A 25821-nucleotide genomic window follows, 5' to 3' on the forward strand; every position below is an offset into this window, starting at 1 on the left:
TTTCTCATCAGTGTTTGCTAGCTAAGAGAACGTCTAATGGAAAGATTTGCACTTCTTCAGAACTTTGGACCTGATTTTCGTTTACAAATATTGATACAGAATCCTGCCAAAATGCCCAAAAGTGAAAAGTGGAGTATATCTTCTTTATTAACCCAGCTAAACAAAGGTGTCCCTTACATTCTGAGCAGAGCCCCTATCCAAATGAGCCCTAGCAACGTCTTGCCACATTCCGAAATGGAAGACTCTCAGCTCAGATTCATCATTGCTGTTCCTCCAGTTTTCTGGAGCAATTTGCTCCTTTTTAGTGGCGTCAGTATTTGTGCCTTATTATTATTATTATTATTATAGCGCCATTTATTCCATGGCACTTTACAGTGAAAGAGGGTATACATACAACAATCATTAACAGTACAAAACAGACTGGTATAGGAGGAGAGAGGACCCTCACAGTCTATAGGGAATGGGTGATGGTACGATAGGTGAGGACAGAGCTGGTTGCACAGTGGTCTACTGGACTGAGGGCTTTAAACATGCCTCTATTACACCCATCCTCAAAAAGCCCTGCCTTGACCCATCCTCTGTGTCAAACTATCGCCCCATATTCCTTCTCCCCTACACCTCAAAACTACTGGAACAGCATGTCCATCTTGAATTGTCCTCATACCTCTCCTCCTGCTCCTTCTTTGACCGGCTTCAATCTGGCTTCCGACCACATCATTTTACCGAAACTGCCCTAACCAAAGTCACAAATGATCTACTAACCGCCAAAGCCAAGCGACACTACTCTATCCTCCTCCTCCTGGACTTGTCCTCTGCCTTCGACACAGTAGACCATTCCCTCCTACTACAGATTCTCTCATCTCTGGGCATCACAGACTTGGCCCTATCTTGGATCTCCTCATACCTAACCGACCGAACTTTCAGCGTCTCCCATTCTCACACCACTTCCTCATCTCGCCCCCTATCTGTCGGTGTCCCCCAAGGCTCAGTTCTTGGACCCCTGCTGTTCTCCATCTACACCTTCGGCCTGGGACAGCTCATAGAGTCCCACGGCTTCCAGTATCATCTCTATGCCGATGACACACAGATCTACCTCTCTGGACCTGACATTACCTCTCTACTAACCAAAATACCACAATATCTGTCTGCTATTTCATCCTTCTTCTCTGCACGATTCCTAAAGCTTAACATGGACAAAACAGAGTTCATTGTCTTTCCTCCTCCTCACTCATCTCCTCCAACAAGCCTTTCCATCAAATTTGATGGTTGCTCACTCACCCTAGTCTCACAAGCTCGTTGCCTTGGAGTAACCCTCGACTCTGCTCTATCCTTCAAGCCACACATCCAAGCCCTCTTCAACTCATGCCGACTACAACTCAAAAATATCTCCCGGATCCGTGCTTTCCTTAACCAAGAATCAGCAAAAACATTAGTGCATGCCCTCATCATCTCCCGCCTCGACTACTGCAACCTCCTGCTCTCTGACCTCCCTTCCAACACTCTTGCACCCCTCCAATCTATCCTAAACTCTGCAGCCCGCTTAATACACCTCTCCCCTCGCTATTCCCCAGCCTCGCCACTCTGCCAATCCCTTCACTGGCTTCCCATCGCCCAACGACTCCAGTTCAAAACATTAACCATGACATACAAAGCCATGCACAACCTGTCTCCTCCCTACATCTGTGACCTAGTCTCCCGGTACCTACCTGCACGCAACCTCAGATCCTCACAAGATCTCCTTCTCTGCTCCTCTCTTATCTCCTCTTCCCACAATCGCGTACGAGATTTCTCCCGTGCATCCCCCATACTCTGGAACGCTCTACCTCAGCACATCAGACTCTCCACTACCGTGGAAAGCTTCAAGAGGAACCTCAAGACCCACCTCTTCCAACAAGCCTACAACCTACAATAGCCCTCAGTCCAGTAGACCACTGCGCAACCAGCTCTGTCCTCACCTATTGTACCATCACCCATTCCCTGTAGACTGTGAGCCCTCGCGGGCAGGGTCCTCTCTCCTCCTGTACCTGTCTGTTTTGTACTGTTAATGATTGTTGTACGTATACCCTCTTTCACTTGTAAAGCGCCATGGAATAAATGGCGCTATAATAATAAATAATAATAATAATAATAATAATAAAAAATAATAATAATATTGTAGGTTGTAGGATTGTTGGAAGAGATGGGTCTTGAGGTTCTTCTTGAAGCTTTCTACTACTTACTAAGAGGGTAATAATGCAGAGTTGCCTAAAGACATGTCCCCAGAAAATCCTGTAAGCCATGCCCCCTTAGTAAAGACCATAAAAATTAGCACTAAATAAAAAGACTCATTTCTGGAAGCATAATGAAAATTTACAAATAAAACAAAAAACATGGGAATAAAATAAAATAAAGAAAAAAAAAACCATTTTTGACTTGCAGTCCTTTAAAGGGAACCAATTACCAGAATTTTGGTATATAACCTAAAGCCAGTGCTATACTGGCACTATCAGGCTGATTCTATACATACCTGTAGTGGTCAGCTCGGATGTTTAGGCTTTGAAATCCAAGAAAGTAAAGTTTACAAAATCATCAGCTGCTTGAGTGACAGCAGCTGGGGATCAGATAATATCTGGGGGGTATTCATAGTTATCCCCTCCCCCTGTTAAAATTATCATAAGTATTATACATTCAATTCACTTTTTCCCTTGCAGGACCTGTGCTAAGGACATACCCATGTGACCAGAAGGGGTGGGACCTCAGCCAACAGAAAAATGTTGCTTCCTGGTATCAGCTTTGTTGGCTGAGGCCCCACCCCTTCTGGTCACATGGGTATGACCTCACACAGGTCCTGGAAGTGAAAAAGTGAATCGATTGTATAATACTTGTGCTAATTCTAACAGGGGGAGGGGATAATTATGAATACCCTCCCAGATATTATCTGATCCACAGCTGCTGTCACTCAAGAAGCTGATGATTTTATAAACTTTACTTTCTTGGATTTCAAAACCTAAACATCCGAGCTGACCTTTACAGGTATGTATAGAATCTGCCTGATAGATCCAGAATAGCACTGGCTTTAGGTTATATACCGAAATCTTGCTGATTGGTTCCCTTTAAAGAAAATCTATCAGCTGGTTTTTGCTAGGTAATATGAAAGCACCATAATGTAGAAGCAGAGACCCTGATTACGGTGATATGTCACTTACTGAGCTGGGTTTTAAAGTTTCAATGCAATGGGGTTTATCAGAAGGAGATTATAACTAGAAGACAAGCTGCCTCATGCCACCTAGTCCAAGAGGGCCACACCACTAATTAGCAGCTCTCTGTCATTATACAATGCGCACAAAAAGCTGTGGTGTGGATGGCATCATACACAGCTAAACTGCTAGATCTATAGGAGAGAAAATTGTGACTCTATAATAATTTCTGCACTCAATAAACCAAGTGATACATTTCTGGAATCAGGGTCTCTTTCCCTGTGTCATGCTGCTGTCAGATTACATAGCAAAAACCTGCTGACAGGTTTCCTTTAAATAGGTGAAGGGATTAGTGAGCCTTCTTGATAAAGTGCAAGGGTCTTGAAGGGCAAAACAACAACTAGCCACATGAAGTTAATGCCTACTGTATGCACACAAGGTTCTGGTTGCCAGATGCCAAACATCTTGTACCAAACATCTCAGGACCAAAATTGCTAAGATCTGGAATAGTCCATGCTCTACTCTAATAGGCCAAGTCAGTGGTAGTGAGGGGCATGTTAGTCAGCATCCTCTATAGTTGTGTGCCCAGTTTTTGTAGTAATGTGCTATATACTCTATACTCAACACTACCAGGTTATTAGTCTTTTTTTTTAAATGGTGGGATTACTGCAGATATGAACACTATACTGCACAAGAAAAAGCTGAGGAGCGGAGCAGAGATGTGTTTACTTGTGCATCGCTGGTTAGAGGGTCTGCTTAATGTGCTCTACTGTGGATCTGACAGGTTTAGTAATAATTTCCAGTAAAATCATCTTTACACAGAAATTATCTGGAGGTTGATGGACCAGAAACAGCTGATTACAGGCCCCAATTCAGCATCTGAAATACCTGACGTGATCTGGGCAATCAGTCCACGTGTTCTGTGCATGAGATTGTGGTCAGCCCTCCTCATCGTCTAATTCCTCCAGTATGGGGGCATGTCTGGATCCTGAATCACAATCATAGCTTGGTTACATGTTCTGTATATGCTGTTGATTATGTTAGATGCTACATATCAGAATCATCGAGTTTGAGTAGGAAAGTTAGTATGCCGTCATAACAGGCTTCCTCTTTTAACCACTTTTTTACATAGCAGGATTGCCCTTCTTAGGCCTCTTTCACACATCAGTTTTTTGTCATCAGTCGCAATCCGGCAAATTGGGAGAAAAACGGATCCTGCGCCTGATTCGTTTTTTATCATAGACTTGTATTAGCGCCAGATTGCGATGCATTGCCTGACGTTTCATCCGTCGTACGACGGATCCGGCAAAAATTGTCCATGCAGCCGCCTGAAGCAACATCCAAAGGAACGTTTTTTGGGACCGGCGAGAAAACGGAAGGTGACGGATCCAGTGCGGTCCGTCTATTTTTACAATGGAAGCCTATGAGCGCCGGATCCGTCGTCATCCGTCAAATGACGGAATCATGCGACGGATTTCTCTCTCTCTCTTCCATAGCAAATAACCTTTGGCCGGAAGGAAAAAATTGAGACGGATCAGTTTTGCCACAAATCTGCGAAACTGGATTGTGCTTGATGGCAAAAAAATGATCCTTAAGGGGACTTTACACGCAACGACATCGCTAACGAGATGTCGTTGGGGCCACGGAATTCGTGACGCACATCCAGCCTCGTTAGAAATGTCGTTGGGTGTGAAACGCAGAACGACCGTTAACGATCAAAAATACTCACCTATTCATTGATACATCGTTCTATTCCCAAATATCGTTGCTGTTGCAGGACGCAGGTTGTTCGTCGTTCCTGCGGCAGCACACTTCGCAATGTGTGACACCGCAGGAACCTGTGGCCGCCGGCAATGAGGAAGGAAGGAGATGGGCGGGATATTCCGGCCGCTCATTTCCGCCCCTCCGTTCTATTGGGCGGCCGCTTAGTGACGTCGCTGTGACGCCGAACGAACCTCCCCCTTAAAGGAGAGATTGTTCGGCGGCCATAGCGACATCGGTGAAGAGGTAATTGCGTAAGACGCTGCCGTAGCGATACTGTTCGTGATGCGCTTCTGACGTGGGCGGGTGCTATCGCTCGTGACATCACTAGCGATGTCGCAGCGTGTAAAGCCCGCTTTACAGTGGATGTGTCAGGATGTTGTATCCTATCTTAGAAATGATAAACTTTTCTAGCTCTTTTGCACTAATAGCAGGTCAGTAATGATAATGTTACACTTAGCCAATGTCATTGAGTTTCATCCTGAAAACCAGAATGATTTTTTTCTCAGTTGTCATCCATTTGCAATCTGTATTCCACCAGCTTTTATATAGCAGCAGGTATTAAAAAAAAATCCAAGGCTCATACAGTTTCCTGTCAAAGAACTGCAGTGTACGTATGTGTAAAAATCGGATGTCCTGGTGGAGTCTGATTTTTTTGCACACTTATTGACTTGGGTGTGTGAGTCTCATCTGACACATGGCAGAGACTAGTGAATACTGCGATCTCCATAGCCCCATTGGTCTGAGAGCGGTTTATCTGCTGTCCGTTTATACATGAGCTGAAAATATGGTCACAGGAACTTGGCCTTAAAGCGATTAACCAGAAGCTGGGGTATTAATTCTCTGACGCCATGTCTAGAAGGACATTGTAATATTACATGACAGTTATTAAAGAATGGACAGAGCTGAGCGGGTCCAGCGGATCTGTCGCGGGTTGCCCCAGAAGTCCGGATCCGATCCGGCCCAATGTAAGTCAATAAGGGAGTGGATCCGGGACGAGAGAGGGAGAGGAAGAGAGAGAGAGAGAAAAAAAAAAAAACGAACCCGGATCGTGCAGCCGGATTCCCGAATCCAGGTCGAACCCGGATCGGACGCTGAAACCGCGCGGATCCGGATTTTTACAGTTCGGATCCACTCAACACTAATTATGGACCATACCATAGATTCTTTTGAAGAGTGCCTCTCTGCTCATAGAAGGTGGACCCTATCTGTGAATTTTGATTTTGTTATGCTTCCTTGGAGATTGGAAATGAAGGCAACATCTTTGAGTAAAAATCAATCTATCTAGACATGGGGCAACAGGGTACATAATGCATTATATAGTAGAAATACAAATGCGTCTGTCAGAGTGGCTCTCTGTTTCGGACTAAGTGGGGTAATATCCCATGCAGTCTTCAGCACAATATGCTACCAGTCTGTGCAAAAAACCCTACAGGAAGAAGCTAGTTCTCATGGTTCTGAATTCCTGAGCTAAATGAGTTGTCTGTGTTGCTGTATACTGACCTCATAAGACACGATATTCTCCTGAAAAGTAGGGTTTAAAGAGGTCCTGTGACCAGGACATAAGTGGCCAGATTTGACACTTGTATTTTTTCAGCCGCTGTCTTGAATATTACGTTTCTTGTTTTATTAAAATCCGCCATACGGTTCCATAGATATATCATAGTTTTTATGTTCTTTACTAAGGGGGTATTGTGTTCTCGATTCACTGGGGGCGTGTCTTTAGGCGGCTCTGCATTATTACCCTGTGAGCACTGCCCCCTTAGTAAACGTCATAAAAATTAGCACAAAATAAAAAGGCGAATATCTCTGGAACCGTATGGCGGATTTTCAAAATACAAAAAAACAGAATACTCATAGAACCAGCTGGGAAAAATAAGATAAAAAACTGAACACTTTTGACCTGGTGACAGGTCGCCTTTAAGCAACATAGAGCGAATATTGGGATTGGTGTGCAAATTTGGCCACTCACTTATAGAACAGTTTTTCAGGTACGGTATGTGTTCTGTGTATTTCACGAAGAGAACACGTGGACATTAGAGTCTAATGTGCTGCTCACATGTCTATTTTGTTTGTTCTTTATCTGCTTTATGGATCACACTCAGTTATATAAAACTATGGGTCAGTAAACTCACAGACAGCACACACATCTAATCCGTGTGCTATTCCTTCTTGAGATTTGTGACTGAGCCTTACATTTCTTCTAGAGGTGCGCTTTGCTGCAGTGACATGAGACTATGTATCTGCAATGGCAGCAGGTTTCATACTCAGATGTGGGTTGGATCACACCCATATTATTTTGTACACCCAAAGCAGCCATGTGTGAGGTTATATAAACAGGCGTGATGAATAGAAGCACAGGCAAATATTTTGTTAGTTAAATAAAGCTAAGCCTAGTACTTAAAGAGACTGTACTCCAGAAAGACACTGTCTCATCTACAGGTCCACACCCAACAGCAGCATTAAAGAGGTTGTTTCAACTTCGTAAATGGGGGAAATTGAAAAGTGTTTGTAATTACAAGCAAGTTTGTAATTTACCTATTTTTAAAAATCTTCTCAGTTCTTTAGTTGTATTGTCTACTGCTCATTGCCCAGTTTACCAGTTTACTTAGTTTATTTAAGCTGTCTATCAGTGGTGGCCGGTCTCCTAGGCGAGATGTCCAGCACTTATGCACTCTTTACTGCAGAGCTTTTAAAGGGAACCTGTCAGGTTTAATGTGCACATACTGTAGATCCACGAGTTCTGGGTGTATATCTCTAATCCCTGCTTAACCGTCCCTGTATACACTACTATATGGGTCTGGGTGCATATTGCACCTGACAGGTTTCCTTTAAGCACTGCACTGAAGCTGGACGGATCATTGGACCTGACTAGCTTCAGCGTCCTTAAAGGGGGTGTCTACGACTAGGACAACCCCTTCCGATTCCACATGTTTTCCCAGGTAAAATAATAACGCCTATACTCCCTTGCCAAACCCATTCCAGCGGTGCTCAGCTCACATGGGGTTGTCCAATTAGCGCCAACTTCCTTCTCCTCACTTTAGGACACATGAGCAATCAACAGGAAGTGAGTGCAGCTGCAGTGCCTGTTGATTCACTTGTTTGCTCCAACGGTGGGGAGAAAGAAGCCGGAGCTGATTGGATGAGATGCTTGCGTGATGTCACAACTCCATGAGAGCCCCAGCACCACAAGCCCGGACACCGCTGTAACGGTGCTGGCACAGGAAGTGAGTATAGGGTTTATTATTTTACCTGGGGGAAATATGTGGAATCAGAAGGGGTTGTCCTACTAGTGGACAACCCCTTTAAGCTCCTCTGCTTCTGCTTGAAGTAATAATAATCTTAACAATGATTTTATTTACATAGTGCCAAAATATTCGGTCACCCTTTACAATGGAGATGATAATGACGCAGACCCAACGAGTCAATTATCAGAATTGCAAGAAGCAAGGAGGCTGGGAAGTAATGCACACCTGGAAGAACATGGACCAACCCTTTAAAGATGTCACAGAGATGGGCATCTTGACAAAAGACCATCTACAGTATGTAGGAGCTCACATCAAAGGCATTATGTGGGGGAACATGCTCCCTCTCAACCAATCAGTTAGGAGAGAAGAGCTTATTACTGTACTAGAAGGTGGCCCGATTCTACGCATCGGGTATTCTAGAATTTACGTATTATGTAGTTCATGTATGATTTTTGTTATATATATATATATAGAGAGAGAGATGTTGTTGTCTGTAGTTACCAAGTGTTTGTGTAGGCGCTGTACATGTTCTGGGTGTTGTCTGGGTGTGACGGGGGGTGAGAGCGGTGTTGTATGTGTGTTGCGTGTGTTGCGTTGTTTGTGGAGCGCTGTGTGTCTGTAGCGTTGTGTGTGTGTTGCGCGGTTTGTGTGTGTGTGGTGTGTTTTGGGGGGAGGTATGTTTTGTGCAATGTGTGTGTTGTGCGGTATGTGCGTATATTTGTGTGTGCCGCGGTGTTTGTGTGTTGGGTGTTGTGTGTGTGCAGCGTTGTCTGTGTGTGTGGGTGTCTGTGTAGGGCAGTTGTTTGTGGTTCCCAGTGTGTGTGTGTGTGTGTGTGGTGTGTTGTGCAGTGCGCGCGCGTGTGTGTGTGTGTGTGTGTGTGTGTGTGTGTGCATCAGCCTCTCTTCTCTCAGCCTACCTCTCCCAGCCTCCCTCCTCCCAGCCTCCCTCAGCATCAGCCTCCCTCTCCCAGCCTCCCCAGCATCAGCCTCCGCCAGCATCAGCCTCTCTCCTTCCAGCCTCCTCCAGCATCAGCCTCCCTCTCCCAGCCTTCCCCAGGATCAGCCTCTCTCCTCCCAGCCTCCGTCCTCCCAGCCTTCACCAGCATCAGCTTTCCCCTCCCAGCCTCCCTCAGCATCAGCCTTCCCCAGCATCAGCCTCTCTCCTCCCAGCCTCAGCCTCTCTCCTTCCAGCCTCCCCCAGCATCAGCCTCTCTCCTTCCAGCTTCCCTCAGCATCAGCCTCCCCTTCCCAGCCTTCCCCAGGATCAGCCTCTCTCCTCCCAGCCTCCTTCCTCCCAGCCTCCTTCCTCCCAGCCTCCCTCAGCATCAGCCTTCTGCTCCCAGTCTCCCCCAGCATCAGCCTCCCCATGCATCAGCCTCCACCAGCATCAGCCTCTCTCCTTCCAGCCTCTCTCCTTCCAGCCTCCCCCAGCATCAGCCTCCCCTTCCCAGCCTTCCCCAGGATCAGCCTCTCTCCTCCCAGCCTCCTTCCTCCCAGCCTCCCTCTCCCAGCCTCCCTCAGCATCAGCCTTCCGCTCCCAGTCTCCCCCAGCATCAGCCTCCCCAAGCATCAGCCTCCACCAGCATCAGCCTCTCTCCTTCCAGCCTCCCCCAGCATCAGCCTCTCTCCTTCCAGCCTCCCTCAGCATCAGCCTCCCGTTCCCAGCCTTCCCCAGGATCAGCCTCTCTCCTCCCAGCCTCCTTCCTCCCAGCCTCCCTCAGCATCAGCCTTCCCCTCCCAGTCTCCCCCAGCATCAGCCTCCCCAAGCATCAGCCTCCACCAGCATTAGCCTCTCTCCTTCCAGCCTCCCCCAGCATCAGCCTCCCCAAGCATCAGCCTCCACCAGCATCAGCCTCCCTCGTCCCAGCCTCCCCCTCCCAGCCTCCCCCAGCATCAGCCTCTCTCCTCCCAGCCTTCCCCATGATCAGCCTCTCTGCTCCCAGCCTCCTCCAGCACGCCGTGCTCCTCTGCCGACACTCACACACCCGATCGCACCCACTCACACACACCCGATCGCATCCACTCACACACACCCGATCGCATCCACTCACACACACCCGATCGCATCCACTCACACACACCCGATCGCATCCACTCACACACACCCGATCGCATACACTCACACACACAGACACTGACGATATCGCACATACGCGCTTATACTCACAACATCCGGGGATATCACATGCTTCTGGCCATGTGATCCTCCGGCAGGTCCTGGAAGATCACAACAGCACAGTATCGCCGCCGAGAAGCAAGCGATATCCCAGGATGTTGTGAGTATGTGGATGCGATGTGATGTGTGTGTGTGAGTGAGTGTGATCTGATTTGTGTGTGTGTATGTGTGTGCTGTTATGTGTGTGCTGTTATGTGTCTGTATTTTCCGCCGCTGCAGGACCTTGATGTGTGGATGCGATGTGATGTGTGTGTGAGGTGTGTATGAGAGTGAGTGTGAGCCGGTGTACACTGGTAACTATGATACACATCGGGTAACTAAGGGACCTTAGTTACCCGATGTGTATAATGGTTACCAGCTTTCACGGCCTCCGTGAAGATCCCAGCATCGCAAGGTTATGTGTGGCGCTGCTGGGATCCTGACGGAGCCGGTGTAGAAGCAAGCGATATCCCAGCATGTTGTGATGTGTGAGGTGTGTGTGAGAGTGAGTGTGAGAGTGAGTGTGATCTGATGTGTGTGTGTGTACTCACCTGGGAATCGGGGCTCCGTGTCAGTTGGGCCAGAGCGAGCGTGCATTGCGTGAGGGGGGCGGGGCCTGCAGAGAGCCGGGGCGAGAGGCCAATCCGTGTGGGGGGGGGGCCATGGCGAGCCCAGCGGCCAATCAGCTTTGTGTCACCGTAAGGACACAATTTCGGAGCATGACAGACAGACAGATAGACAGACAGATAGACAGACAGACAGACAGACAGACAGACAGACAGACAGAATAAGGCAATTATATATATAGATTACTATGTCATGGGCACTCACAAAAGCACTTGAAGAGACTCATACTTGCCAACAGCCTTAATTTTGCCATGAGAATGGGACAGGGGCATGGTTAACATACCCAGACGAGCAGCTTTACTAGTTTGCTGGTTTTTTAATACCTTATACATACACGTGGTGGACATTAGATTAATATGAGGTCTGAATTATAGATATATTTTTTTGCAGTTAGTTAGTTAGGCATAGTCTCTGGTGCTATTATTTCCTATATATTTTCATTTTGCCTAGTATTAATTTCATTACCAGCAGGTGGTAAAAGGATGGTGTTGTAGATTATGACAATGAAATAATGGAAACACTGAGTAATGTGATCCTTCTAATCACAGAGGCCAGGGGGGGGGGGCACAACTATGTTCCATGGACACAAAGCTATGGAGCGGATTGGAGCGGTGTGCCATATGTTTCAGCTTGGCAGGCATATTTTGGAAACCCTTGTCAGTTTTAAAGTTATGACTCAATTGTATACATGATCTACTCACAAGGTCAGATCAGATTTACATAGAAGTCGGACCTTGTGAAACAACCTGATTGGGCAGGACCCTCTTCGTATACTCCAGATTGTCCATCATGTAGCCATGTTTATTGGACTCGTTTTTATCTTATGTACTATAAACCTTGTTTTCACCTCTTTATATCTACAGATCTCTGGAGTTAGATGTGCTTTAATAGAGATCATCATGTAATGAGTACATTAATCTTTATTCTCCACCTATGAATTTATGACTATAGCTCAGTAAAAAAAACACAACACTCATATACCATATGAGTATACCAGGCACCTTTGATGGGAATAAGGAAAACGTCCTCACAAAAGTGTCACAGTACCGTCATTCTGACAACTGGAAGGGGTCAAAGAGTAGATACTCAAAGCCATGAGAATCCTATATAACTCAGAATTTGGTCCTATGTGTCACATTAATAGATCTATATAGAATTATACCTATGTGGTTCTACAGGACATGAAACTTTATGCTTATAGGTAATCAGTCACCAGGTTTTGTCATCTAATCTGAGAGCAGAAACCCTGATTTCAGTGATGTGTCACTTAAGGGCACTTTACACGCTGCGATCTCGCTGGCGAGATCGCTAGCAAGCGTACCCGCCCCCGTCGGTTGTGCGTCACGGGCAAATCGCTGCCCGTGGCACACAACATCGCTCGGACCTGTCACACTACTTGCCTGCCTAGCTACGTCGCTGTGACCGGCGAACCGCCTCTTTTCTAAGGGGGGGGCGGTTCGTTCGGCGTCACAGCGACGACACTGAGCGGCCGCCCAATAGAAGCGGAGGGGCAGAGATGAGCGGGACGAACATCCCGCCCACCTCCTTCCTTTCTCATTGCGGGCGGCCGCAGGTAAGGAGATGTTCCTCGTTCCTGCAGTGTCACACGTAGCGATGTGTGCTGCCGCAGGAACGACGAACAACCTGCATCTTGCAACAGCAGCGATATTTGGGAAATGGATAGCATGTCAACGATCAACGACAAGGTGAGCATTTTTGATCGCTAGCAGTCGCTCGTACGTGTCACACGCAACGACGTCACTAACGAGAACGGATGTGCGTCACGAATTCCGTGACCCCAACGACATCTCGTTAGCGATGTCGTTGCGTGTAAAGCGGCCTTTACAGGGCTGCTTGTTCTGAAGTTTTGATAAAAGGTTTATCAGCAGGAGATTATCATTAGAGGACTGGGAAACCTGCTACTATGTAGTAATTCGTCATATTCAGAAACTTTGTGTAATGACACTGTATACCACTGATTGGCAGCTTTCTGTCTATGCCGTAGTGTACAAGGAAAGTTGCCATTGTAGGTGGTTACTACAAAACTTATTCTTGAGAGAACAAGAAGATCTACAATAGATAAAACAGAGAATTGATCAAAACTACAGCAAGAAGTCAAGTGTTATGTGGCACCTGAGGCTTCAGGCGCCACAAGGCACTGCACCTCCCTTATGGTGTAGTACTTTCCCCGGGTCCAATGAAGGTCAGCACTAGTTCCACCAACATACACATACATAAACAGTGGGTTGCCCTCCCCATTGAGGACCAGGCCATGGTCTGGTCACAGAAGGGGGTCACCACAGCGGTTGGGTTTACAGGACACTACCGCACCAGGGGCTCCCGATCCACTGGAACCAGGATTCGGGGTCAGGGAGAAGCAACCACCAGGGGGAGCTAGGAGCACACAGTGGGAAGAAGCAGGTTGACCTAGTGAGATTAGTAAACCAGCAGGTGGCAGCGGCTGGGGGCAACAGCCTCCAACACACAATACAACTTAGAGATAAAGAGAACGGCTACAGATGCCAAGCAGAGCAGACATGCCGCGAGGCAGCTCTGTGGGCAAAGGAGTTTCAACACGGTTCTGGGGAGAAGCAGGCGGCTGCTTCCACAGGACCGGCGCTGTCGGGGTACAGAACCTTAGGGCAGGCATACTTCACGTTGGCTACCAACTCTGCAAGGGTCGTAGGAACAGGCTAGAAAAGTTACTGGACCTGTCCCCCCATTTCTGGAGCCAAACAGCCTATAGGATCCGGGGCTGATGTCTTCGACCAGCCCCACAGCGGAACCGCGCTAACAGCATACAGGACGGGACACTTTACTGACACCGGGATCCCCAAGTGTTTCACACCACGGAGATCCAATACTTAGAGCATCAAAGGAGGAATGGCCCATAGGCTGACACACTAGACCTGACCATCCACGGATTCGGGATCGGCTAGAGCCCATTATGGCGGACACTGGTACTCTGGAGCAGTGCCTGAACTACCAGTGAGTAAAAGAGCTGGAACCGCAGCCCCTTTCTCTGCCTCTCCTTGACCGGCGCCCAGCGCTGCGGTGCCAACTGGGACTACCACCACCCCCGTCCGTCTTCCATCATACTCCCCGGGGTAACCCCGCTCCGCCTGTGGGGAGCGACACCATCCCAGCTGCAACTTTCACCATCAACCCCGGAGAGCAGCACCCTCTGCGGCGGCCCATCTCTGGCCACGGACCACAGGTGGCGTCACGATCTAAAAAGAAACCAAAAAAAAACCAAAAACTTTCCTCACCGTCACTACCACCCCCATCCTTCCTCTCGTCCACCGCCCTCCCTCCTGTACGCCTTGGGGTCATGACACCAGCGAAAAGATTTTATCCTCTTTTTCAATTGAACTGTACAGACTATGGGTGATTTTAAAAGTTTAAAAAGTGATTGGAAAAAGTTCTGAAATGATTCTTTAGAAAGTTTTTTTTTTACATGACAAAACCTGGCATATTAACAAGGATGTGTAGATTTTTTTATATCCATTGTATTTGGTGTGCAGCAATATTTAGATAAGTGGTAGCATCCCTATGAATTCCAGGACCCAAGATTACACAGCCATTATTAGCTTTTTACTATATGTGCCTCTAGCTCTTCTTTATCATTGGACCAGAAGGGCTAGCCTTTGCTCACTATAGGTGACAATAAGACTTGGGTGCCCATGACTGTCACCAGTTGTCCTTCTTTAGCCTACTTTCATTTGTCAAAGTCACTTATATCCTTGTGCTTTTCGATTTTTCCTACTTTGAACATATTAATTATACATAGTTATTGATCACTAACTGCCTAAGTACGGGGTCAAACAACTGTACAATCTTTCATACTAGAAAATTCGGTTGATTATGCTAATGACACTCAGATCAAACTTGGATCAGAGTCTGATCTTAGGGGTACTTTGCACGTTGCGACATCGATAGCATCGGCTAGCGATGCCGAGCGCGATAGTACCCGCCCCCGTCGCACATGTGATATCATTGCGATAGCTGCCGTAGCGAACATTATCGCTACGGCAGCTTCACACGCACTTACCTGCCCTGCGACGTCGCTCTGGCCAGCCACCCGCCTCCTTCCTAAGGGGGCGGGTCGTGCGGCGTCACAGCAACGTCACACGGCAGACGGCCAATAGAAGCGGAGGGGCGGAGATGAGCGGGACCTAAACATCCCGCCCACCTCCTTCCTTCCGCATAACCGGTGGAGGCAGGTAAGAGATGTTCCTCGCTCCTGCGGCTTCACACACAGCGATGTGCAGGAACGACGAACAACATCGTATCTCCTATTGGTGCGACATTATGATCACCGATTTTCAACGCTTTTGCGATCGTTTATCGGCGCATCTAGGCTTTACACGTTGCGACGTTGTTACCGGCGCCGGATGTGCGTCACTTTTGATTTGACCCCGACGATATCGCAGTAGTGATGTCGCAGCGTGCAAAGTACCCCTTAGTGTCTTGGAGGACACAATCAGAATACACTGGGAGGAGAAGATGGAGGACAACATTTCTCCAACTTTTTTATTTTGAGTCCACAGAAATTAGCCTGTACCTGGATGTCATCCGAGTGCAGCCTGATGAGTTTCATCCACCTATAGACTTGTATGGGTGAGTCTCATGCGATTTCAGAGTTAAATCGCAGCATACTCAAATTTATTTTACTTACAGATTCTGCCAGTGACAAAAAAAATTGTTCATTTGCACTGACGCATTGAACAACATTGGTCCAAACGCTATCCGATAAACAAAACTGGATAACACTCATCCGATTTAGACCGTGGTGTGAGCAAGCCTCATACATCACACACAGCAATTTCATTACTAGTGAAGTCCACAGGATAAATGACGGAATACCTGCTCACAGCCGTGCTTTTCTTCTGAGGTCATGCCTAATGAATAGCTGCAATTCATCTCCTTTTTTTATGAAAGTAAAACGATGCTGCCATTAAAGTTGTATTCAGAGCATGGTCCTACAATATCCACGGGCTTGCCACCTCTACTTTATGTGCTATAGTGTTACCAATATATTTGGTCCAGGTGTACCTCCTGAAATTGAATCTCTCTATTCCTCCATCTTCTCAAATGGGCAATTATTACAGTTTATGGATTTTTTTCTACATTTTAGTGGACTATGTAAGAATTTCTTGTGCCTGTCTGTAAGGATGGGCGCAATCAGAAAATAAGTCAATTTCAACTCTACCATTGCAGTGTAGGGCTGTGTTGGGCATTCCATCTGAAATTTGTTTTTTAGGGATCCAGGCAGAACCCCAGGACATACTCCATAAACACACTGTGAACAGGGCCTAATACCTAGTTTCCTAAACTGGCAAATGGAACACTTTTTAAAGGGAATCTGTCAGCCAGGTTTTGCTATGTAATACAAACACAGCATGCTGTAGGGGTTAAAATAAAAATTTCAGCAATGCATCTCTTATCAAGCTCTTTGCTGTTGTTTACTTGCAATGATTGTTTTAGCACCAGGACCATATCATTGCTTGAACTACATTGCACCATGCCTGATAGTCCACCACACCCCGTCTTCTGATAAGCAGCTCACTTACTATAGTCATTGTTCATAGAAAACCCTGCAGCTCAAAGTTTTCAATAAAATGGCACGGGAGTTGTTTAATATGGTATTTCACATCAAATCGCCACCAAATAGCATTCGACTCAACCCACAAAAATACAAGACCCCACTCAGGTATGTCATCTGTTACTGGTAATATAAGGGGTTTCCACATTACTGGTGGCACAAAATCTGCACTCCCAAATCAAAATGCCCCCCTCCCTTCTAAGCACCAGAATGTGCCTGAACCACAGGTATCATCCACATGTTTGGCATTGTTGTTGTGATGAGAGATCGCTTAATTTACAGGGTGTGTGTGTGTCTATAAAAGCACAAGCTGGGCACAATGTAAGGGCACTACAATGTACTGGGCATTAAAGGAACATATTTGCAATTTTTAATACTGCAACATTCACTGCATTTAACTCCATAGATGTTTTATAGTGACAAAATCATCACTACACTTGTAGATGAATTCCCAGAGGGGTGTAATTTCCAAAATGTGTTCATTTAATGGGGTTTCTGCTGTTCTGGCACTTATGGGCTCTGCAAATGGAGTCCACAAACTATAGTAAATATAGAAAATCTGTGCTCAAATTCAAAGAGCCCTGCCGAGTGGCCAAACTATACTTTACAGTCACATATGGGGTATTGCCACGTTCAAGTGAAACTGTGTAACACATTTTGGGCCTTTTTTTACCTATTCCCCTTGTGAAAATTGGAAATCTGCAGCTAAAAAACCATTTAGTGTTAAAAATTTAATTAATTTTTCTTCACCGCCCAACAGCATATTATTTTGTAGTACACCTCTGGTGTGCGAATTTGCTTACTATGCCCCTGGTGAATTTACTGAGGGGCGCAGTTTTCAAAATGGGGTCACTTGTGGGGGTTTCTGCTGCCCCGGCACCTCAAGGGATTTGCCAATGTCACATGGCACCCCTGAACCATTTCAGCAAATTCTGAAGTCCAATATGCTACTCCTTCTCTTCTCAGCTTTGCACTGTGCCTAAATTTTGACCACATATGCAGTATTGGAGAACTCAGGATAAATTGTGTAACAAATTATATTGTCCATTTTTTCCTATTACCCTTTCTGAAAATTAAAACTTTGGGACCAAAGCAACATTTTAGTGGAAAAAAAAAATTGTAATTTTTTATTTTCAAAGCTCAGTGTTATACAAGTTTGTGAAACACCTGAGGGTTAACATGACTCGTTAAAACCCTAGATGAATTCCTTGAAAGCGTAGTTTCCAGAATTAGTTCACTTGTGGGGGTTTCTGCTGTTTTGGCATATCAAGGGTTCTTTAAATGTGACATGACATCTGCAATCTATTCCAGCCAAAATGACACTTTAAAATTGAACTAGCGCTCCTTCCCTTCCGAGCCCTTCCATGCTCCCAAACATTAGTTTTTCACTACATATAGGTTATCCCTCTACTCATGAGAAATTGCACAACAAATGTTGTGGTCCACTCTCTCTTTTTACCCTTGTGAAAATTAAAACTTTGGGGTTATTGTAACATTTTTGTAGTAAAAATGTTTTTTTTTTTTTATTTCCAGGACTCCATATTTTAAAATTCTGTAAAGCACCTGTGGGTTCAAGGTGCTCACTATACATCTAGATAAATTCCTTAAGGGGTGTACTTTCTAAAATGGCGTAACTTGTGGGGGTTTCTACTGTGTAGGCATATCGGGGTCTACACAGACGCAACATGGCGTGTGCTATCTATTCCAGCCAATTTTGCATTGCAAAATTCAAAAAGCGCTCATTTCCTTACAAACCCTGCCATGCACCCAAACAGTAGTTTTCCACCATATATGGGGTATCGGCATACTGAGGAGAAATTGCACAACACATTTTTTGGTCCCTTCTGCGCTGCTGTTAAAGTCTTCAGGATGGGAAAACATCAATAGGTCAAATGCAGTTTATTCTACGCGTTTCACAGCTATCCAGTCTCTTCCTCCTACAAATGCAGAAGCGGGATAGCTTCGAGAGACGTAGAATAAACCACGTTTCCTCTATTGATGTTTGCTCAACTCTTCCATCCTGAAGTCTTAAACAGAGCACCGCAAAAAAACAACATTTTTTTCCCTTCCTTTATCTGGTTCGAAAAGTGTGGAATTTTCATTTTTTTGGTCTAATTTTAGATATTTTATAAATAAACGCAAATGATATTGACCAAAAGTTACCAATGACATGAAGTACATGTAATATGTCATGAAAAAACACTCAGTATCACTGGACTCCATCGATGCGTTCCAGAGTTATTACATCATAAAGTGACACTGGAAGGTGGAAACAGGCTGGGGGGTGAAGGGGTTAACAATCCGTGAGAGTTCGGGCCCTGAGGCTTTGCATTGGGGCCTGTGAGCTTCACGTTACTCCATGCTCTGTACCATACCTACACTGACACATTGTGACATCCTACAGGAACAGGAATCAGGTTGTTGTGCTGCTGCATTTAGCTCACAGACGATTGTCCACATTACACACTGTCCGTACAGTCTATATATATATATATATACATACATACACACATATATAACAAGAACAACAGTACCCCCATCTGTAGGTGCTACATACAACAGTACCCCCATCTGTAGGTGCTACATACAACGGTGCCCCCATCTGTAGGTGCTACATACAACAGTACCCCCATCTGTAGGTGCTACATACAACGGTGCCCCCATCTGTAGGTGCTACATACAACAGTACCCCATCTGTAGGTGCTACATACAACGGTGCCCCCATCTGTAGGTGCTACATACAATGGTGCCCCCATCTGTAGGTGCTACATACAACAGTACCCCCATCTGTAGGTGCTACATACAACGGTGCCCCCATCTGTAGGTGCTACATACAACAGTACCCCCATCTGTAGGTGCTACATACAACGGTGCCCCCATCTGTAGGTGCTACATACAATGGTGCCCCCATCTGTAGGTGCTACATACAACAGTACCCCCATCTGTAGGTGCTACATACAACGGTGCCCCCATCTGTAGGTGCTACATACAACAGTACCCCATCTGTAGGTGCTACATACAACAGTACCCCATCTGTAGGTGCTACATACAACGGTGCCCCCATCTGTAGGTGCTACATACAATGGTGCCCCCATCTGTAGGTGCTACATACAACAGTACCCCCATCTGTAGGTGCTACATACAACGGTGCCCCCATCTGTAGGTGCTACATACAACAGTACCCCCATCTGTAGGTGCTACATACAACGGTGCCCCCATCTGTAGGTGCTACATACAACAGTACCCCATCTGTAGGTGCTACATACATCGGTGCCCCCATCTGTAGGTGCTACATACAATGGTGCCCCCATCTGTAGGTGCTACATACAACAGTACCCCCATCTGTAGGTGCTACATACAACGGTGCCCCCATCTGTAGGTGCTACATACAACAGTACCCCCATCTGTAGGTGCTACATACAACGGTGCCCCCATCTGTAGGTGCTACATACAACAGTACCCCATCTGTAGGTGCTACATACAACGGTGCCCCCATCTGTAGGTGCTACATACAATGGTGCCCCCATCTGTAGGTGCTACATACAACAGTACCCCCATCTGTAGGTGCTTCATACAACGGTGCCCCCATCTGTAGGTGCTACATACAACAGTACCCCCATCTGTAGGTGCTACATACAACGGTGCCCCCATCTGTAGGTGCTACATACAACAGTGCCCCCATCTGTAGGTGCTTCATACAACGGTGCCCCCATCTGTAGGTGCTTCATACAACGGTGCCCCCATCTGTAGGTGCTACATACAACAGTACCTCCATCTGTAGGTGCTACATACAACGGTGCCCCCATCTGTAGGTGCTACATACAATGGTGCCCCCATCTGTAGGTGCTACATACAACAGTACCCCCATCTGTAGGTGCTACATACAATGGTGCCCCCATCTGTAGGTGCTACATACAACAGTACCCCCATCTGTAGCTGCTACATACAACGGTGCCCCCATCTGTAGGTGCTACATACAACGGTGCCCCCATCTGTAGGTGCTACATACAACAGTACCCCCATCTGTAGGTGCTACATACAACGGTGCCCCCATCTGTAGGTGCTACATACAATGGTGCCCCCATCTGTAGGTGCTACATACAACAGTACCCCCATCTGTAGGTGCTACATACAACGGTGCCCCCATCTGTAGGTGCTACATACAACGGTGCCCCCATCTGTAGGTGCTACATACAACAGTACCCCCATCTGTAGGTGCTACATACAACGGTGCCCCCATCTGTAGCTGCTACATACAACGGTGCCCCCATCTGTAGGTGCTACATACAACAGTACCCCATCTGTAGGTGCTACATACAACGGTGCCCCCATCTGTAGGTGCTACATACAATGGTGCCCCCATCTGTAGGTGCTACATACAACAGTACCCCCATCTGTAGGTGCTTCATACAACGGTGCCCCCATCTGTAGGTGCTACATACAACAGTACCCCCATCTGTAGGTGCTACATACAACGGTGCCCCCATCTGTAGGTGCTACATACAACAGTACCCCCATCTGTAGGTGCTTCATACAACGGTGCCCCCATCTGTAGGTGCTACATACAACGGTGCCCCCATCTGTAGGTGCTACATACAACGGTGCCCCAATCTGTAGGTGCTACATACAATGGTGCCCCCATCTGTAGGTGCTACATACAATGGTGCCCCCATCTGTAGGTGCTTCATACAACGGTGCCCCCATCTGTAGGTGCTACATACAACAGTACCCCCATCTGTAGGTGCTACATACAACGGTGCCCCCATCTGTAGGTGCTACATACAACAGTGCCCCCATCTGTAGGTGCTACATACAACGGTGCCCCCATCTGTAGGTGCTTCATACAACGGTGCCCCCATCTGTAGGTGCTACATACAACAGTACCCCCATCTGTAGGTGCTACATACAACAGTACCCCCATCTGTAGGTGCTTCATACAACGGTGCCCCCATCTGTAGGTGCTACATACAACAGTACCCCCATCTGTAGGTGCTACATACAACAGTACCCCCATCTGTAGGTGCTACATACAATGGTGCCCCCATCTGTAGGTGCTACATACAACAGTACCCCCATCTGTAGGTGCTACATACAATGGTGCCCCCATCTGTAGGTGCTACATACAACAGTACCCCCATCTGTAGCTGCTACATACAACGGTGCCCCCATCTGTAGGTGCTACATACAACGGTGCCCCCATCTGTAGGTGCTACATACAACAGTACCCCCATCTGTAGGTGCTACATACAACGGTGCCCCCATCTGTAGGTGCTACATACAATGGTGCCCCCATCTGTAGGTGCTACATACAACAGTACCCCCATCTGTAGGTGCTACATACAATGGTGCCCCCATGTGTAGGTGCTACATACAACAGTACCCCCATCTTTAGGTGCTACATACAACGGTGCCCCCATCTGTAGGTGCTACATACAATGGTGCCCCCATCTGTAGGTGCTACATACAACAGTACCCCCATCTGTAGGTGCTACATACAACGGTGCCCCCATCTGTAGGTGCTACATACAACAGTACCACCATCTGTAGGTGCTACATACATCGGTGCCTCATCTGTAGGTGCTACATGCAACAGTACCCCCATCTGTAGGTGCTATATACAACGGTGCCCCATCTGTTGGAGCTACATACAACGGTGCCCCCATCTGTAGGTGCTACATACAACAGTGCCCTCATCTGTAGGTGCTACATACAACAGTGCCCTCATCTGTAGGTGCTACATACAACAGTGCCCTCATCTGTAGGTGCTACATACAACGGTGCCCCCATCTGTAGGTGCTACATACAACAGTGCCCTCATCTGTAGGTGCTACATACAACAGTGCCCTCATCTGTAGGTGCTACATACAACAGTGCCCTCATCTGTAGGTGCTACATACAACGGTGCCCCAATCTGTAGGTGCTACATACAACGGTGCCCTCATCTGTAGGTGCTACATACAACGGTGCCCCCATCTGTAGGTGCTACATACAACGGTGCCCCCATCTGTTGGAGCTACATACAACAGTACCCCCATCTGTAGGTGCTACATACAACAGTGCCCCATCTGTTGGAGCTACATACAACGGTGCCCCCATCTGTAGAAACTACATACAATGGTGCCCCATCTGTAGAAACTACTTACAACAGTGCCCCCATCTGTAGGAGCTACATAAAACGGTGCCCCCATCTGTAGACACTACATACAATGGTGCCCCCATAAACTACATACAACGGTGCCCCATCTGGAAGTGCTACATACAACAGTGCCCCCAACTGTAGAAACTACATAAAATGGTGTCCTCATCTGTAGAAACTACATATAACGGTGCCCCCATCTGTAGAAACTACATACAATGATGCCCCCATCTGTAGGTGATACATATAACAGTGGCCCCATGTGTAGGTGCTACATACAATGGTGCCCCCATCTGTTGGAGCTACATATCATGATAAGCCATCTGTAGGTGCTACATAGAACATTGCCCCCATCTGTAGGTGTTATATATAACATTGCCCCCATCTGTATGAACTACATACAACAGTGTGAGCGAGGGCAAGATGTGATTTTAGTGCCTACACAAGATTGGTGTATGTTTGCATAACTGATGTGCATGATTCAATTGTGTGAGGGTACACTGGCATTCTAGTGCCCACACTGTGCCCACCCAAGAACGGTGTATGTATACATAATGTGTGTGGCCCTGTGTGAGAATACACTGGCATTCTAGAGCCCACACTGTGCCCACCCAAGAACGGTGTATGTATACATAATGTGTGTGGCCCTGTGTGAGAATACACTGGCATTCTAGAGCCCACACTGTGCCCACCCAAGAACGGTGTATGTATACATAATGTGTGTGGCCCTGTGTGAGAATACACTGGCATTCTATTGCCCACCCGAGAATGATGTATGTATACATAATGTGTGTGGCCCTGTGTGAGGGTACACTGGCATTCTAGTGCCCACACTATGCCCACCCAAGAACGGTGTATGGATACATAATGTGTGCAGCCCTGTGTGAGGGTACACTGGCATTCTAGTGCCCACCCGAGAATGGTGTATGTATACATAATGTGTGTGGCCCTGTGTGAGGGTACACTGGCATTCTAGTGCCCACCCAAGAATGGTGTATGTATACATAATGTGTGTGGCCCTGTGTGAGGGTACACTGGCATTCTAGTGCCCACCCGAGAATGGTGTATGTATACATAATGTGTGCGGCCCTGTGTGAGGGTACACTGGCATTCTAGTGCCCACCCGAGAATGGTGTATGTATACATAATGTGTGTGGCCCTGTGTGAGGGTACACTGGCATTCTATTGCCCACACTGTGCCCACCCAAGAACGGTGTATGTATACATAATGTGTGTGGCCCTGTGTGAGGGTACACTGGCATTCTAGTGCCCACCCGAGAATGGTGTATGTACACATGTGTGTGGTCCTGTGTGAGGGTACACTGGCATTCTAGTGCCCACCCGAGAATGGTGTATGTACACATGTGTGTGGCCCTGTGTGAGGGTACACTGGCATTCTAGTGCCCACCCGAGAATGGTGTATGTATACATAATGTGTGTGGCCCTGTGTGAGGGTACACTGGCATTCTAGTGCCCACCCAAGAATGGTGTATGTATACATAATGTGTGTGGCCCTGTGTGAGGGTACACTGGCATTCTAGTGCCCACCCGAGAATGGTGTATGTATACATAATGTGTGCGGCCCTGTGTGAGGGTACACTGGCATTCTAGTGCCCACCCGAGAATGGTGTATGTATACATAATGTGTGTGGCCCTGTGTGAGGGTACACTGGCATTCTATTGCCCACACTGTGCCCACCCAAGAACGGTGTATGTATACATAATGTGTGTGGCCCTGTGTGAGGGTACACTGGCATTCTAGTGCCCACCCGAGAATGGTGTATGTACACATGTGTGTGGTCCTGTGTGAGGGTACACTGGCATTCTAGTGCCCACCCGAGAATGGTGTATGTACACATGTGTGTGGCCCTGTGTGAGGGTACACTGGCATTCTAGTGCCCACCCGAGAATGGTGTATGTACACATAATGTGTGTGGCCCTGTGTGAGGGTACACTGGCATTCTAGTGCCCACCCGAGAATGGTGTATGTACACATAATGTGTGTGGCCCTGTGTGAGGGTACACTGGCATTCTAGTGCCCACCCGAGAATGGTGTATGTATACATAATGTGTGTGGCCCTGTGTGAGGGTACACTGGCATTCTAGTGCCCACCCGAGAATGGTGTATGTACACATAATGTGTGTGGCCCTGTGTGAGGGTACACTGGCATTCTAGTGCCCACCCGAGAATGGTGTATGTACACATAATGTGTGTGGCCCTGTGTGAGGGTACACTGGCATTCTAGTGCCCACCCGAGAATGGTGTATGTATACATAATGTGTGTGGCCCTGTGTGAGGGCACTGGCATCCTATTGTGTAGTGCTGTACAGCAGCCTGGCATGGTCCACCTGTTGCTGCCTGGCAGCTGTTGCACAGAGCCCGCAGTAGGAGCCTTCCTGGGCACTGCCATGCTCGGGCACTGCTGCTACTCACCATGTCCTGCCTCAGCAGCTGGAGCTTGCTCTCCAGTCTCTCCAGGGCGCTGGGCTGGGCAGGGCTGAGCGGGCACGGCGGGTCGGTGGCATCCTTCTTCCAGTCCTCCTCCCGCAGGGACTGGGCCAGGCTCTCGGGCACTTTGCGCCCCAGTTTGATCTCTATATCTCGGAGGTCCGGGGTGGAGGAATCGGCCATGGCTGTGGAGGGAGCAGAGCACGGAGCCAGGTGCCCAGGTGACTACAGCAGGGCAGAGGAACAAGTCATCGCTTCCTGGGTGACAAGTCACAGCGCCTTCATTAGGGTGTGCACTGCCTATGTCATGGAGCAGCGCATCCTCCCGCCGTGTGCGCTGCCCCGGTACAGGCGCTGTCACCGGCGGACGGTGCGGACACTGCGCTGCCGCCTCTATCATTCACTTTCCAGAGCTCTGAAACTTTAAACCTCGGTGCCAAGAGGCGCAGATGTGACCCAGCCCCAGTACCGTACATCTCCTGATAGGAGGGAATCCTGGCGGCTCCTCGGTGTTATCAGGCTCCTGGCTGCGCTCTCTTTAGGTTACACTGAGCTGCAGGCGATCTCCCAGACAATAGCGCAGTGCAAAGCCGGGAGTGTCGTATAGCCCTGCACAGTATCTGCCTGCTGAGGTAATGCTGTCACACAGACAGGGCAGAGTGCC

General features: G+C 47.5%; 1 protein-coding gene across 1 annotated transcript in view; it reads right to left on the reverse strand.

Annotated features, from left to right (window-relative positions):
* The window catches only part of LURAP1L (leucine rich adaptor protein 1 like), a 49262-nt gene extending 23670 nt beyond the window's left edge, over positions 1-25592 (reverse strand). Inside the window, exon 1 of the mRNA XM_075339593.1 lies at positions 25143-25592. Within this exon, the coding sequence (XP_075195708.1) occupies positions 25143-25340 (198 nt within the window). The 5' untranslated portion in view covers positions 25341-25592. The remainder of the gene's footprint in view (positions 1-25142) is intronic.
* Between the last annotated feature and the right edge of the window lie 229 nt (positions 25593-25821).

Source organism: Anomaloglossus baeobatrachus, chromosome 1 (genome assembly GCF_048569485.1).
Source record: "Anomaloglossus baeobatrachus isolate aAnoBae1 chromosome 1, aAnoBae1.hap1, whole genome shotgun sequence".
NCBI classification, from domain to species: domain Eukaryota; kingdom Metazoa; phylum Chordata; class Amphibia; order Anura; family Aromobatidae; genus Anomaloglossus; species Anomaloglossus baeobatrachus.